Genomic DNA, 15,427 nt, shown 5'->3' with positions numbered 1-15,427 from the left:
GACATTATGTTAGACAATGCATGCATTTTTAGTTCTATCAAGTTCATATTTATATCCAAAAACAGCGTTTTACTATGGCATTGATGTTGAGGAAATCGTTTCCCTCCAATAACCGGCAGTCAAGTCAGCACCACAAATTAAATAATTAAAATTAGAAAACATTGGTAAAATATTATATTGTCATTTAAAGAATTATAGATTTACATCTCTTGAACGCAATCAACTTGCCAGATTTAAAAATAACCTTACTGGGAAATCACACTTTGCAATAATCTGAGCACTGCGCCCAGAAAAATATGCTTTGCTATACAGACAAACGGCCATGTTGGAGAGATCTAAAATCGAAAATACTATGTAAATAATTCATTACCTTTGATTCTCTTCATCAGATGTCACTTCCCGGAATCCCAGGTCCATAACGAATGTAGTTTTGTTCAAAAAAGCTCATCATTTATATCCAAAAAGATCCGTGTTGTTAGCACATGATCTAAGCCAGCCGGACTTCTCGTCATGAACGAGGGGAAAGAATATATTTACGTTCGTTCAAACATGTCAAACGTTGTATAGCATAAATCATTAGGGCCTTTTTTAACCAGAACATGAATAATATTCAAGGTGGACAAATGCATTCTCTTTTAAAACGTTTTGCAACGAGGGTACCCAACATGACCTCGCGCGCCAGAGTCTAATCGGCCATCACCGTTCCAAGGCTCTTGTTCGGTCAGATCTCATAGTAGAAGATTCAAAACACTTTGTAAAGGCTGGTGACATCTAGTGGAAGCCATAGGAAGTGCCAAAACATTAATCAGCCCCTGTGTGTTTCAATGGCATAGGCTTAAAGGTAATTCAACACATCAGGTATCCACTTCCTGTCAGAAAATGTCTCAGGGTTTTGCCTGCCAAATGAGTTCTGTTATACACACAGACACCATTCAAACAGTTTTAGAAACTTTAGGGTGTTTTCTATCCATATATAATAAGTATATGCATATTCTAGTTACTGGGTAGGATTAGTAACCAGATTAAATCGGGTACGTTTTTTTATCCAGCCGTGAAAATACTGCCCCCTAGCCCCAACAGGTTAATCTAACCACACTGTCCGATTTCAAAAAGGCTTTACAACGAAAGCAAAACATTAGATTATGTCAGCAGAGTACCCAGCCAGAAATAATCAGACACCCATTTTTCAAGCTAGCATATAATGTCACAAAAACCCAGAAGACAGCTAAATGCAGCACTAACCTTTGATGATCTTCATCAGATGACACACCTAGGACATTATGTTATACAATACATGCATGTTTTGTTCAATCAAGTTCATATTTATATCAAAAACCAGCTTTTTACATTAGCATGTGACGTTCAGAACTAGCATACCCCCCGCAAACTTCCGCCGAATTTACTAACAATTTACTAAATTACTCACGATAAACGTTCACAAAAAGCATAACAATTATTTTAAGAATTATAGATACATTACTCCTCTATGTACTCGATATGTCCGATTTTAAAATAGCTTTTCGGTGAAAGCACATTTTTCAATATTCTAAGTACATAGCCCAGCCATCACGGGCTAGCTATTTAGACACCCGGCAAGTTTAGCCTTCACCAAAATCAGATTTACTATAAGAAAAATGGTCTTACCTTTCCTGTTCTTCGTCAGAATGCACTCCCAGGACTTCTACTTCAATAACAAATGTAGGTTTGGTCCAAAATAATCCATAGTTATGTTCCAACAGCGACGTTTTGTTCGTGCGTTCTAGACACTATCCCAATGGTAAATAACGGTCACGCGCACGGCGCATTTCGTGACAAAAGATTTTTAAATATTTCATTACCGTACTTCGAAGCATGTCAACCGCTGTTTAAAATCAATTTTTATGCCATTTTTCTCGTAAAAAAGCGATAATATTCCGACCGGGAATCTGCAATTAGGTAAACAGCCGAAGGAAAATATATCACTGGGTCGAATCGGGCACGCGCCTAATTCCATTGTCCTCTGATGGGCCACTTGGCAAAGGCGATTATGTGTTTCAGCCTGAGGCTGCCTCGTCATCGTTCAGGTTTTTCCCGGGCTCTGAGAGCCTATTGGAGCCCTAGGAAATGTCACGTTACAGCTAAGATCCTGACTCTTCAATAAACAGAAGCAAGAACAACAACACCTTGTCAGACAGGCCACTTCCTGCATGAAACCTTCTCAGGTTTTTGCCTGCCAAATGAGTTCTGTTATACTCACAGACAGACACCATTCAAACAGTTTTAGAAACTTTAGGGTGTTTTCTATCCATATGTAATAAGTATATGCATATTCTAGTTACTGGGTAGGAGTGGTAACCAGATTAAATCGGGTACGTTTTTTATCCGGCGGTGTAAATACTGCCCCCTAGCCATAACAGGTTAACTGTTACAACAACCTGACTAATCGCCTCCCCCAGAAAACAACTACCATGACACAGCCACTTTCTCATCAAGACATCCTCTTGGAGAAAATGGCCATGGGCGACATCTCCCAGCTGTTCCACAGGCACAATTTGGTCACGCAACTCTTCTAATGTGGGGTCAGTCCGTTGCTCCTTGATTAGATCTGAGCGGGGTACAGATAACAGGATAACGGGGAAAGCAGTGACAGATTTCTTTGTGCCATTCTTGTTAGCCGGCGCAGTGACCAGGTCGCCATGGCTCATAGAACGCGTCACTACAGACTCTGGGAAACTCTGCGCACTCTCATCAGGAATCCCTACAAATGACGGCTTAGCGGAAACCACTAGAGATGGAAACACGACAGGCCACACACGCTCACCTGCCAAGTTATTCCCAAGGATAATAACCCTCAATAGGCAATGAAGGACGCACCCCCACAACAACCTCACCTTTCACCAGTCCACAATCCAACATCAGTTTATGCAATGGAACTGACAGAGTGTTCAAACCTATTCCCCTAATTAGAACACTATTCCCAGAATCAGTCTCAGCAGAGAAGGGTAACACAGACTCCAACACAAATGATTCAGAGGCACCTGTGTCTTTCAGGATCTTCACTGGCACTAGGTCCTTACTTCCTAACAGACACAAAACCCTCCGTAATGAAAGGTAAATAGTCTGGGTCAATATGGACTTTCACATGCCCCTGGGCCTGAGATAATGTGTCAGGAGTGAACTGATGTGGAACAGGCACTGCTAACACCGTAGGCTTAGATTTAACGTAAGCGCAAGTACTGAATTTACCCTGAGAACCGGACATTCGTTTTTCCAATGACCTGAACCTTGACAAATCTCGACCCACTCACTCCGAACGCCCCCACTCACTCCGAACGCCTCCACTCACTCCGAATACGGGGCTCTGCAAAGATACTTTTGTGAGTCAAAACATACTTGTCCGCCAAAACCACAGCTTCAGCGACAGTCTTTACTTTTTGTTCGTTATTGTACTATACGATCAGGGATTGTGTCCTTAAATTGCTCTAGCATAATCAGATCACATAGCCCTTGGAAAGTCATAACTGCAGAGGCAGAACACCAGCGATTAAACTGTGAAAACAGACTCACGCGCAAACTCAACATGAGTCTGTTTATCATCCCTTTGGTCAGAAACCAATGAATACATCTGTAACACAGCCATTTTAACCTTATCCTACATTAAATTAAAGTGCGGTCAGAATCAGGCCAATTCCTAGCGTCAGCAACACGCTCAAACAACAAAAATAATGTCTCAGGGTCCTTCTCATTTAAATTTAGGCAACAACTGTAAGTTCCCAACAATGTCAAATGTGTCGGGGCACGACCAAAAGAGGAGCGACCCCAAGGTAAATCTGGGTCACCTTCCCAGAGCAAACTCTCCCCTGAGAGCTTTCCTTCCTTAACCAACTCGAGCTGCTCTTGTTGCAGCTTGATTTTAGCACGCTCCAAATCCTGTTGAAATGGAAATTATTTTTCATACTTTACACGATCATGTTCTAGCTTCTCACGATCATGCTCTAGCTTCTCACGATCATGCTCTAGCTTCTCACGATCATGTTCTAGCTTCTCACGATCGTGCTCTAGCTTCTCACGATCATGCTCTAGCTTCTCACGATCGTGCTCTAGCTTCTCACGATCATGCTCTAGCTTCTCACGATCATGCTCTAGCTTCTCACGATCGTGCTCTAGCTTCTCACGATCGTGCTCTAGCTTCTCACGATCATGCTCTAGCTTCTCACGATCATGCTCTAGCTTCTCACGATCATGCTCTAGCTGGAACAGAAGCAGTTCTTTCTGCTGTTCAAAAAGAAGACTACTAGGACTAACCGATGGAGCGGTAATTTTAACGTTACGGGGAGACGGCGAGTCCTCAGCAGAGGCTGCCCCAGTGGTGACTTCTAGAATACCACTCTCCATCAGATTGGCCTTCAATATCAACCTAACATTTTTTAGACGTTAATCACTCATTTTAACCTTGTAGTGTTCAGCAACCTTCAACAGCTGTTCTTTAGTACATAATTCTAACAGTTCCTCTGATGGAAAGCGAATGAACTCGTCTACGTAAGACGCCATAGTCACAAGTAAATACAGAAAAAAAGATCTCGCTCTTCCCATCTGCTGAGCACACCAGACTGGACCACAAGAGAACTGACAATCACACTGGGCACCACAGAAGAGATAAATATATGGAGCTTCCCCAAAACCTACAGTAACTCAACCCTAGTCTTCGTGCGGATTTGTGGTGGGTAATTACACACTGTAGCCCGCTGGAAAGGGAAAAAATGTATATTTTTTAAAAACACGCAGCACGCTGGCAGATTCACCCAAGCCACGGATGTGCCCCGAGACAACTGCTGAGTCCACAGACACCACACAAAAATAACAAACAAAATAACCATGCCCAACGTATTCCGAAGTGAAACATGTCGCTAAGCCTAACAGGGGAAAAAGAAAGGCTATAGCTCCAGGTTGTAAGTGTCACTACCCTACCCAGATCTCCCACCGAGGTACACAGCCGATTGTACTCACTTCAGACCGATGTCCCAACAGCGATTAGAGCCTCCAGCCTCGGCAGGGGCCTGGAAACTAACCAATGTACTCCAACGCAGCACACAACCAACTATCCACCGCAGTGGCAAGTTTACCAAATAAAAAGGCAACCAATACTGGGCTTACCAAACATTACAACTCAAAAAGCTGTAACAAAAGTTACAAAGCACCTACAGAGTTCTCAAACATTAACTCCACGTTTTCTCCCAAACACAACACACACACTAGTCCTTCATAATGCAACAAAGTGCTGTACGCCAAAATGTCTAGGAACCAACCTTATGATCCCAGATGAGCCCCCACTTGTCACGAACCGGCTCGAAGTCCGTAACAAAAACGGGAGACAAAGTGGAGATAAGGAATAACAAAATATATTTATTAATGGAAGTAAACTAAATACAATGGTGTAAGTGAGTGTTTGCGTGCCTAAATGTGATAATGAGGGGTGTTGAAACCTGCCAAAGCAGCCAAAGAAATGCCACAACCAAACTCTATCCGTGTGTCTGTACGGAGAGTCTCCTCAATAAATGGGGAAGAGGTATTTATCCCGGGACACAGTCGAGCCCAGGTGTGTCCCGTTTCACTGACGACCTTCCCGGCTCCGCCCACCAACATCCTATTAAGGAAAACGAGAGCAAATTGAAAGAATTCGTCAGACAGAGTGGGAGGGTCGTCACAGTTCAACGGCCTGACTGGAAACTGTGATATGTGGTGGTTTTATCTAACTTAGTTGAATGGCCTGACTGTAAATATCTCTGCATGAGAGCGTCTGCTAAATGACATGAAACTACAGGAGCCTGGCAGCCAGGACTACAGGAGCCTGGCAGCCAGGACTACAGGAGGAGCCTGGCAGCCAGGACTACAGGAGCCTGGCAGCCAGGACTACAGGAGCCTGGCAGCCAGGACTACAGGAGCCTGGCAGCCAGGACTACAGGAGCCTGGCAGCCAGGACTACAGGAGCCTGGCAGCCAGGACTACAGGAGCCCTACTCCTACTAGGAATGGAGACAGCAGCTGAATGCTCCCATGTAGTGGTGACAACTGGCAATGACAGCCAGATCCTCAGTCCTCATCCCGCTCCAGAGTAACGTACAGAAAAGGATCACTGAATAAATACCTGTGTGAAGACCTGGGGGAACTAAACATTTATATTCAAGTTAACTGGGGGAACTATAGCTAAACATGTTGATTAAAATGAAAATACGTTTTTTTTTTTTACTGTGTGTGTGTGTGTGTGTGTCTGTGTGTGTGTGTGTGTGTGTGTGTGTGTGTGTGTGTGTGTGTGTGTGTGTGTGTGTGTGTGTGTAGCTCCAGACGGACGGTACAGGGGAACAGGTCTGGTAGATGTACTGAGGGAGCTGCTTCGTGACGAGGGGCCCAGAGCGCTCTATAAAGGATTCAACGCCGTGTTCCTCAGAGCCTTCCCTGCCAACGCGGTAGACAACCTATTACAAGACCTATAGCCACTCCAACCCACCAATCAGCATCTAGCACCACACCAACCCACCTATCAGCATCTAGCACCACACCAACCCACCTATCAGCATCTAGTACCCCACCTATCAGCATCTAGTACCACACCACCCCACCTATCAGCATCTAGCACCCCACCAACCCACCTATCAGCATCTAGTACCCCACCACCCCACCTATCAGCATCTAGTACCCCACCTATCAGCATCTAGTACCACACCACCCCACCTATCAGCATCTAGCACCACACCAACCCACCTATCAGCATCTAGCACCACACCAACCCACCTATCAGCATCCAGTACCACACCAACCCACCTATCAGCATCTAGCACCACACCAACCCACCTATCAGCATCTAGCACCACACCAACCCACCTATCAGCATCTAGCACCACACCAACCCACCTATCAGCATCTAGTACCACACCAACCCACCTATCAGCATCTAGTACCACACCAACCCACCTATCAGCATCTAGTACCACACCAACCCACCTATCAGCATCTAGCACCACACCAACCCACCTATCAGCATTTGAAAAGGTCAAATAGGGAGTGCTTATATTTGTCCTGTTTCACTACTGGGCGGTTTCACAGACAGAGTTTAATTTAAATCAGGACCCGGCTAATTGTACTTAAATTAATCTAGATAAAACAATGGCTTTCTGAGACGTTTAACTTCAGATTAATTATTTCTAGACTAGGGAGTCCCAGACTAAGGACTAACCAGTTCATCTTTGTGAAGCTCGATTTGATTAACGATCTGCACTTGGTTCTGACCTGAAGATGCTTCAGAAACCAGGCATGGGACACTAATACATAAGCATTGTGTGGAATTGGAGCAACTCACCTAATCCAAACAATGGACGGAGGTAAAAGAAAACTCTGTGACTTTGATAAACCCTCTTTAAGCGAATTGTGTCAAATCACCCAATTATGGAGAGCAAACAGTATGATTAATCAACAGAAAACAAGAAATATAATGCCTGGACTACCATTTTGTAATGAATTCATCACAAGTGAAAAACTAAACAAAAGGACGCAACAGCAACTTCAGGTAATATATTGTATTTACTGTTGGCCCCCTTTTGCAAATCAGAGTCACTTTGAAATGTTAGTTTTCTGGTGTAACACAACACAGTGGGGCCTAAATGTATTTGTGTGACAGAAATGTAACAAACTATCACACATAATTACTAATATAAAGTCTATATCATCTTGTCTTTCTAAGGTCCTGTGGAAAATATAAAAATCTACTTAAAGAAGACAAATGCTGTTGATTGTAGAGAGTGTTTCAAGACTGGTGGAAGACCCCCAGTAAGGCCAGAGACAGAGGAGCTGGGGGACTGATGGAAGACCCCCAGTAAGGCCAGAGATAGAGGAGCTGGGGGACTGATGGAAGACCCCCAGTTGGGCCAGAGACAGAGGAGCTGGGGGACTGATGGAAGACCCCCAGTTGGGCCAGAGACAGAGGAGCTGGGGGACTGATGGAAGACCCCCAGTAAGGCCAGAGACAGAGGAGCTGGGGGACTGGTGGAAGACCCCCTGTTAGACCAGAGACAGAGGAGCTGGGGGACTGGTGGAAGACCCCCAGTTAGGCCAGAGACAGAGGAGCTGGGGGACTGGTGGAAGACCCCCAGTTAGGCCAGAGACAGAGGAGCTGGGGGACTGGTGGAAGACCCCCAGTAACACCAGAGATAGAGGAGCTGGGGGACTGGTGGAAGACCCCCAGTTAGGCCAGAGACAGAGGAGCTGGGGGACTGGTGGAAGACCCCCAGTTAGACCAGAGACAGAGGAGCTGGGGGACTGGTGGAAGACCCCCAGTTAGACCAGAGACAGAGGAGCTGGGGGACTGGTGGAAGACCCCCTGTTAGACCAGAGACAGAGGAGCTGGGGGACTGGTGGAAGACCCCCAGTTAGGCCAGAGACAGAGGAGCTGGGGGACTGGTGGAAGACCCCCAGTTAGGCCAGAGACAGAGGAGCTGGGGGACTGGTGGAAGACCCCCAGTTAGGCCAGAGACAGAGGAGCTGGGGGACTGGTGGAAGACCCCCAGTAACACCAGAGACAGAGGAGCTGGGGGACTGGTGGAAGACCCCCTGTTAGACCAGAGACAGAGGAGCTGGGGGACTGGTGGAAGACCCCCAGTTAGGCCAGAGACAGAGGAGCTGGGGGACTGGTGGAAGACCCCCAGTAACACCAGAGACAGAGGAGCTGGGGGACTGGTGGAAGACCCCCTGTTAGACCAGAGACAGAGGAGCTGGGGGACTGATGGAAGACCCCCAGTAACACCAGAGACAGAGGAGCTGGGGGACTGGTGGAAGACCCCCAGTAACACCAGAGACAGAGGAGCTGGGGGACTGGTGGAAGACCCCCTGTTAGACCAGAGACAGAGGAGCTGGGGGACTGATGGAAGACCCCCAGTTAGACCAGAGACAGAGGAGCTGGGGGACTGGTGGAAGACCCCCAGTTAGACCAGAGACAGAGGAGCTGGGGGACTGGTGGAAGACCCCCTGTTAGACCAGAGACAGAGGAGCTGGGGGACTGGTGGAAGACCCCCTGTTAGACCAGAGACAGAGGAGCTGGGGGACTGATGGAAGAACCCCAGTTAGACCAGAGACAGAGGAGCTGGGGGACTGATGGAAGACCCCCAGTTAGGCCAGAGACAGAGGAGCTGGGGGACTGATGGAAGACCCTCAGTTAGACCAGAGACAGAGGAGCTGGGGAACTGGTGGAAGACCCCCAGTTAGACCAGAGACAGAGTTGCTAGGGGACTTGTTGACCGGGATCATTGATAGCCAGCAACCCCTGTAAGGTAACCCCGATGATGACCATTTGGACAGTTCAGATGAGGAACCATTGCAATCCTCATTTCGTAGGAGACATTCATTCAACATTTGCCATCCTCGGACTGCATGTTACCAATCTCTTGAACTCCCATAATACAAATGACGTAATGAACTCAACTCTTGAAGAAATAATGCTCTCCAATGTAATCATTTTCTAGAGGCAGATGATCACCGTAGCTTGGAGGTTAAGACTTGGAGGGGACTTGTCTTAACAGAATGAATGTTAGCCCATTACATCTTCAGCAGCCAGAAGGGGAGATTGTGTCACTAACCCAGGCCGGAGCACAAAGAGGCTGAGCATGCATGATTTGATTGTTGATTGTTTGCTTCAATCGTTTGAGTTATCTTTGTTGGGAGAAGTGCTGCATCTCTGTAGGCTTGTTTATTTCTGGCATTGTCTGCCTCAACCATGGGAACATCTGGGTCATCCTCATCTTCAATGGGAACATCTGGGTCATCCTCATCTTCAATGGGAACATCCGGGTCATCCTCATCTTCAATGGGAACATCTGGGTCATCCTCATCTTCAATGGGAACATCTGGGTCATCCTCATCTTCAATGGGAACATCTGGGTCATCCTCATCTTCAATGGGAACATCCGGGTCATCCTCATCTTCAATGGGAACATCTGGGTCATCCTCATCTTCAATGGGAACATCTGGGTCATCCTCATCTTCAATGGGAACATCTGGGTCATCCTCATCTTCAATGGGAACATCCGGGTCATCCTCATCTTCAATGGGAACATCTGGGTCATCCTCATCTTCAATGGGAACATCTGGGTCATCCTCATCTTCAATGGGAACATCTGGGTCATCCTCATCTTCAATGGGAACATCTGGGTCATCCTCATCTTCAATGGGAACATCTGGGTCATCCTCATCTTCAATGGGAACATCTGGGTCATCCTCATCTTCAATGGGAACATCTGTGCAGCCATGCTGAAATCAGACGTTTTAAATCTAGACTAGGGCAAGTGTGAAACTATTTTAAACCGTGTCTGAGAAATTTAGTCTAGGATTAGCCTTAATCTGTCTCCAGGAAACCGCCCTACAAATTGATAACCTGTACAAGTGTGAAATGGAAATGTGCTTTTTACATATCCCAGCTTCCCCTGCGACCCTGTCGGAGAGTGGGGTCACAGCCTGGGATCAGCCATTATTGACAGCGACCCTGGATCAGTTAGGGTTAAGTGCCTTGCTAAAGGGCAGATAGACCTATTTTTCACCTTGTCGACTCGGGAATTCGAACTACACTGAACAAAAATACAAACGCAACATGCAACAACCTCAAAGATTTTGCTGAGTTACAGTTCATATGAGGAAATCAGTCAATTAAAATATATTCATTAGGCCCTAATCTATGGATTTCACATGACTGAGAATACAGATATGCATCTGTTGGTCGCAGATACCTTAAAAAAAAAAGGTTGGGACGTGGATCAGAAAACCAGTCAGTATCTGGTGTGACCACCATTTGCCTCATGCAGCGCGACACATCTCCTTCACATAGAGTTGATCAGGCTGTTGATTGTGGCCTGTGGAATGTTGTCCCACCTCCTCTTCAATGGCTGTGCGAAGTTGCTGGATATTGGCGGGAACTGGAACACGCTGTCGTACAAGTCAATCCAGAGCATGCCAAACTTGCTCAATGGGTGACATGGCTGCTGAGTACGCAAGCCATGGAAGAACTTGGACATTTTCAGCTTCCAGGAATTGTGTACAGATCCTTGTGACACGAGGCCGTGCAATATCATTTGAAACATGAGGTGATGGCGGCGGATGAATGACACGACAATGGGCCTTATGATCTCATCATGGTATCTCTCTACATTCAAATTGTCATCGATAAAACATCTATGGATCTTTTATTTCAGCTCATGGTACCAACACTTTGCATGTTGCATTGATATTTTTGTACAGTATAGAAACCTTTATTTACCTGCTCAACGGTCTAACCGCTAGGCTACCTGCCGCCACACCAATCCACCTATCAGCATCCAGCACCACACCATCCCACCTATCAGCATCCAGCACCACACCATCCCACCTATCAGCATCCAGCACCACAACAACCCACCTATCAGCATCCAGCACCACAACAACCCACCTATCAGCATCCAGCACCACACCATCCCACCTATCAGCATCCAGCACCACACCAACCCACCTATCAGCATCCAGCACCACACCAACCCACCTATCAGCATCCAGCACCACACCAACCCACCTATCAGCATCCAGCACCACAACAACCCACCTATCAGCATCCATAACCCAGCATTTCTAGGGTTCTTTCTGCTCTGATCTCCTCTCTGTCTCCCTCAGGCCTGTTTTCTAGGGTACGAATTGGCGTTAGAGTGTCTAAATTGGCTGGCTCCCACCTGGTGAAGTCTCCTGCTACGACCTGTCATTAAGAGGTTGTAACCTGTCATGACCTGTCGTTGGACTCTTCAGACTGAACTCTTCTGTTGACCTCAAAAGTTTCATGCTTCCCAAATGGTACACTATTCCCTATATAGCACACTACTTTTGCCTAGGGCCTGTAGGGAATAGGGCTCTGGTCAGTTTACTATATAGGGAATAGGGTGACGTTGTTGTTGTTTTTAACCTTTATTTAACTAGTCATGGTGTTTCATGACAACAACAATGTGAATTCTTATCCTCCTTTTTAAAACAATTTTTTTATTCCCTGATGTTTCAGTTTGACATCTTTTCCTGTTTCAGTTTGACATCTTTTCCTGTTTCAGTTTGACATCTTTTCCTGTTTCAGTTTGACATCTTTTCCTGTTTCAGTTTGACATCTTTTCCTGTTTCAGTTTGACATCTTTTCCTGTTTGACATCTTTTCCTGTTTCAGTTTGACATCTTTTCCTGTTTCAGTTTGACATCTTTTCCTGTTTCAGTTTGACATCTTTTCCTGTTTCAGTTTGACATATTTGCCTGTTTCAGTTTGACATCTTTTCCTGTTTCAGTTTGACATCTTTTCCTGTTTCAGTTTGACATCTTTTCCTGTTTCAGTTTGACATCTTTTCCTGTTTCAGTTTGACATCTTTTCCTGTTTCAGTTTGACATCTTTTCCTGTTTCAGTTTGACATATTTGCCTGTTTCAGTTTGACATATTTGCCTGTGATTCACGTCTTGTTGAAGAGTAGTTTAAACGCACAGTGAGATAATGACAATCATGATATTTATTTAGGGGGATGATTTTGACATATTTCTGTGAACCTATGGATGTGTCTAAAAGGCACCTGATAATAGATAATATTTATTTATATTCATTATTCATTGTTAATAGTAACAATAAAGACGTGTTTGAATGTTAAAGATTTAAAATGTTTTCAAAAATGTCTTCATTTCTCTATTGACCAATTTAGGGGTTTTGATGTACATTTTAAATGTGATATAATTTGATAAATTTTGACAATCAAATCCATTTATGAGCAATCCAGATACATCTCAGAACAGGTTTTATACATTTGTTTGAATAAAGTGTAATTTGCCAAATATGACATTGCTGTGTCTATTAATGCATAGTTTATGGATAATTCATCTTTCTGAGTCAAGGCCCTAAATTACCATTGGACACTAATCTAAGGTTTTGAGCATAGAGAGGTGTATTCTAGATTGTATTTCTACCTTTATGGTTAGCTAGGAGTAGGCCACAGCTATATTCTACATTGTATTTCTACCTTTATGGTTTGCTAGGAGTGGGTCAGCTGGTCCTAGATCCTATGGGGAACGTCTAGGATTCAGTAAGTTTATTCTGTCTCTTTGCTGGAGGCAAAGCTGCGGGAAGATCTTTGGGGGAGGAGGTGCTACATCAGTCCGCTAATACAGGACTAATAAAGGCCCAGTGCACTACTTTTGTAAAAAAAATAAACGTTTCAACTTAAAAAATATACATTCATATATATTTTTATTCGCATCTTTCAGGGGGTGCTGCAGCACCCTCAGCACCCCTAATATGAGGTCCAAAGCTGCCATAATTACAATTAAATAAAAATAAATTAGCACGGAAATACAAAAATACTGACTAAAATGTATTCATTTTCTTTTTATATTTACATTTTAGTAATTTAGCAGACGCTCTTATCCAGAGCGACTTACAGTAGTGAATGCATACATTTAATTTCATACATTCTTTTTTTTTTTTTTTGTGCTGGCCCCCTGTGGGAATCGAACCCACAACCCTGGCGTTGCAAACACCATGCTCTACCAACTGAGCTACAGGGAAGGCTGTAATTGTTCAATTACAAACTTATTAAAACTTTAATTCATTTATATATTTAATCATTTATATATTTCTGTATTTCTTCCTCCCATATGATAATGAGGGGGTGTCAATCAAACGTCTATGAGTGGTATCTACCACACGATTGGTTGATCAATGTCACGGGCGTGTAGCTCGACTGCTTTGCACCACCTATGTGAAGCTAGCTACAATAACGATTAGCCAGAACACAATAGTAGAATCCTACAATGTGATTTTCTGGATTTTTTTCTTCTCATTTTGTCTGTCGTAGTTGAAGTGTACCTATGATGAAAATTACAGGCCTCTCTCATCTTTTTAAGTGGGAGAACTTGCACAATTGGTGGCTGACTAAATACTTTTTTGCCCCACTGTACCTTGACCAGCTGTCCTTTCACCACAGGACCCAAGAGCAGGGCTAGACAACCCTGTTCCTGGAGTGCTGCAGGACCCTAGAGCAGGGCTAGACAACCCTGTTCCTGGAGTGCTGCAGGACCCTAGAGCAGGGCTAGACAACCCTGTTCCTGGGGTGCTGTAGGACCCTAGAGCAGGGCTAGACAACCCTGTTCCTGGGGTGCTGCAGGACCCTAGAGCAGGGCTAGACAACCCTGTTCCTGGAGTGCTGCAGGACCCTAGAGCAGGGCTAGACAACCCTGTTCCTGGAGTGCTGCAGGACCCTAGAGCAGGGCTAGACAACCCTGTTCCTGGGGTGCTGTAGGACCCTAGAGCAGGGCTAGACAACCCTGTTCCTGGAGTGCTGCAGGACCCTAGAGCAGGGGCTAGACAACCCTGTTCCTGGGAGTGCTGTAGGACCCTAGAGCAGGGGCTAGACAACCCTTTCTGGGACGCAGGGCTAGACAACCCTGTTCCTGGAGTGCTGTAGGACCCTAGAGCAGGGCTAGACAACCCTGTTCCTGGAGTGCTGTAGGACCCTAGAGCAGGGCTAGACAACCCTGTTCCTGGGGTGCTGTAGGACCCTAGAGCAGGGCTAGACAACCCTGTTCCTGGAGTGCTGTAGGACCCTAGAGCAGGGGTAGACAACATTCTTGTACGTTCTTGAACCAACTTTGAGATACATTTGCTCCGTTCGGTGGGTGTGCCTGGGTGTGGCTTGAAGCAGTGCATTTTGAACCCACAACCCAACCCCTCCTTGTTTTTCAAGCAGTCGTTCAGTACCGTTTCCATTCAACTGAACGTTTAATTACGTTTTTATGTACTGAGCGAGCCCTGACCAACTGGGCTAATAGATCAGTTCAGTGATTGCCTGAATTCAACACACCTGGTCTTCCAGGTCGGTTAATCAAAAACATGATGTGCCTGCAGCACTCCAGGACCAGGTCACCTACCCCTGCCCTAGAGGTGTTAGTCAATGCTTATGAACTGAATATTGAATGTGAATATCCATATATCAATCAGTGAAGGCTCCTCAGAGTAGGACCATCCTCCTCTGTGAGAATTTTTTTTTTAAATAATTGTGAAACAATAAAAAAGTTATCCTTTTTAGATACAACTTTACTAAATTCATTCATGTCACCAAATAATTGATTAAAACAGATTGTTTTGCAATGAAGGTCTACAGTAGTCTGAACAGCACTCTGTAGGGTAGCGTCATGGTGTAGCCAGAGGACAGCTAGCTTCCGTCCTCCTCTGGGTACATTGACTTCAATACAAAACCTAGGAGGCTCATGGTTCTCACACCCTTCCACAGACTTCCACAGTAATTATGTCAACTTTCAAAGTCTTGCAGTATCAACTGACATGTTGTCGACCAAATCAAAGGATCAGAGAATGAATCTAGTACTGAAAGCATAAGCTACAGCTAGCTAGCACTGCAGTGCATCAAATGT

General features: G+C 45.1%; 1 protein-coding gene across 3 annotated transcripts in view; it reads left to right on the top strand.

Moving 5' to 3' along the window:
* The window catches only part of LOC106573008 (mitochondrial carnitine/acylcarnitine carrier protein), a 46,426-nt gene extending 33,589 nt beyond the window's left edge, over positions 1–12,837 (top strand). The window contains exons 8-9 of one of the 3 annotated variants that reach the window (XM_014147604.2): positions 6,315–6,442; positions 11,658–12,837. In XM_014147604.2, the coding sequence (XP_014003079.1) occupies positions 6,315–6,442; positions 11,658–11,720 (191 nt within the window). In that variant the 3' untranslated portion in view covers positions 11,721–12,837. Of the gene's footprint in view, positions 1–6,314; positions 6,443–7,713; positions 9,477–11,657 lie in introns of those variants that run through there. The other 2 variants (XM_045696587.1, XM_045696588.1) reach the window with 2 other exon arrangements.
* The last annotated feature ends 2,590 nt before the right edge of the window (positions 12,838–15,427 follow it).

This window comes from Salmo salar, chromosome ssa15, assembly GCF_905237065.1.
Source record: "Salmo salar chromosome ssa15, Ssal_v3.1, whole genome shotgun sequence".
Classification (NCBI taxonomy): domain Eukaryota; kingdom Metazoa; phylum Chordata; class Actinopteri; order Salmoniformes; family Salmonidae; genus Salmo; species Salmo salar.
The sequence above is the reverse complement of the archived record's forward strand: the minus strand, read 5'-3'. Positions and strand labels throughout refer to the sequence as shown.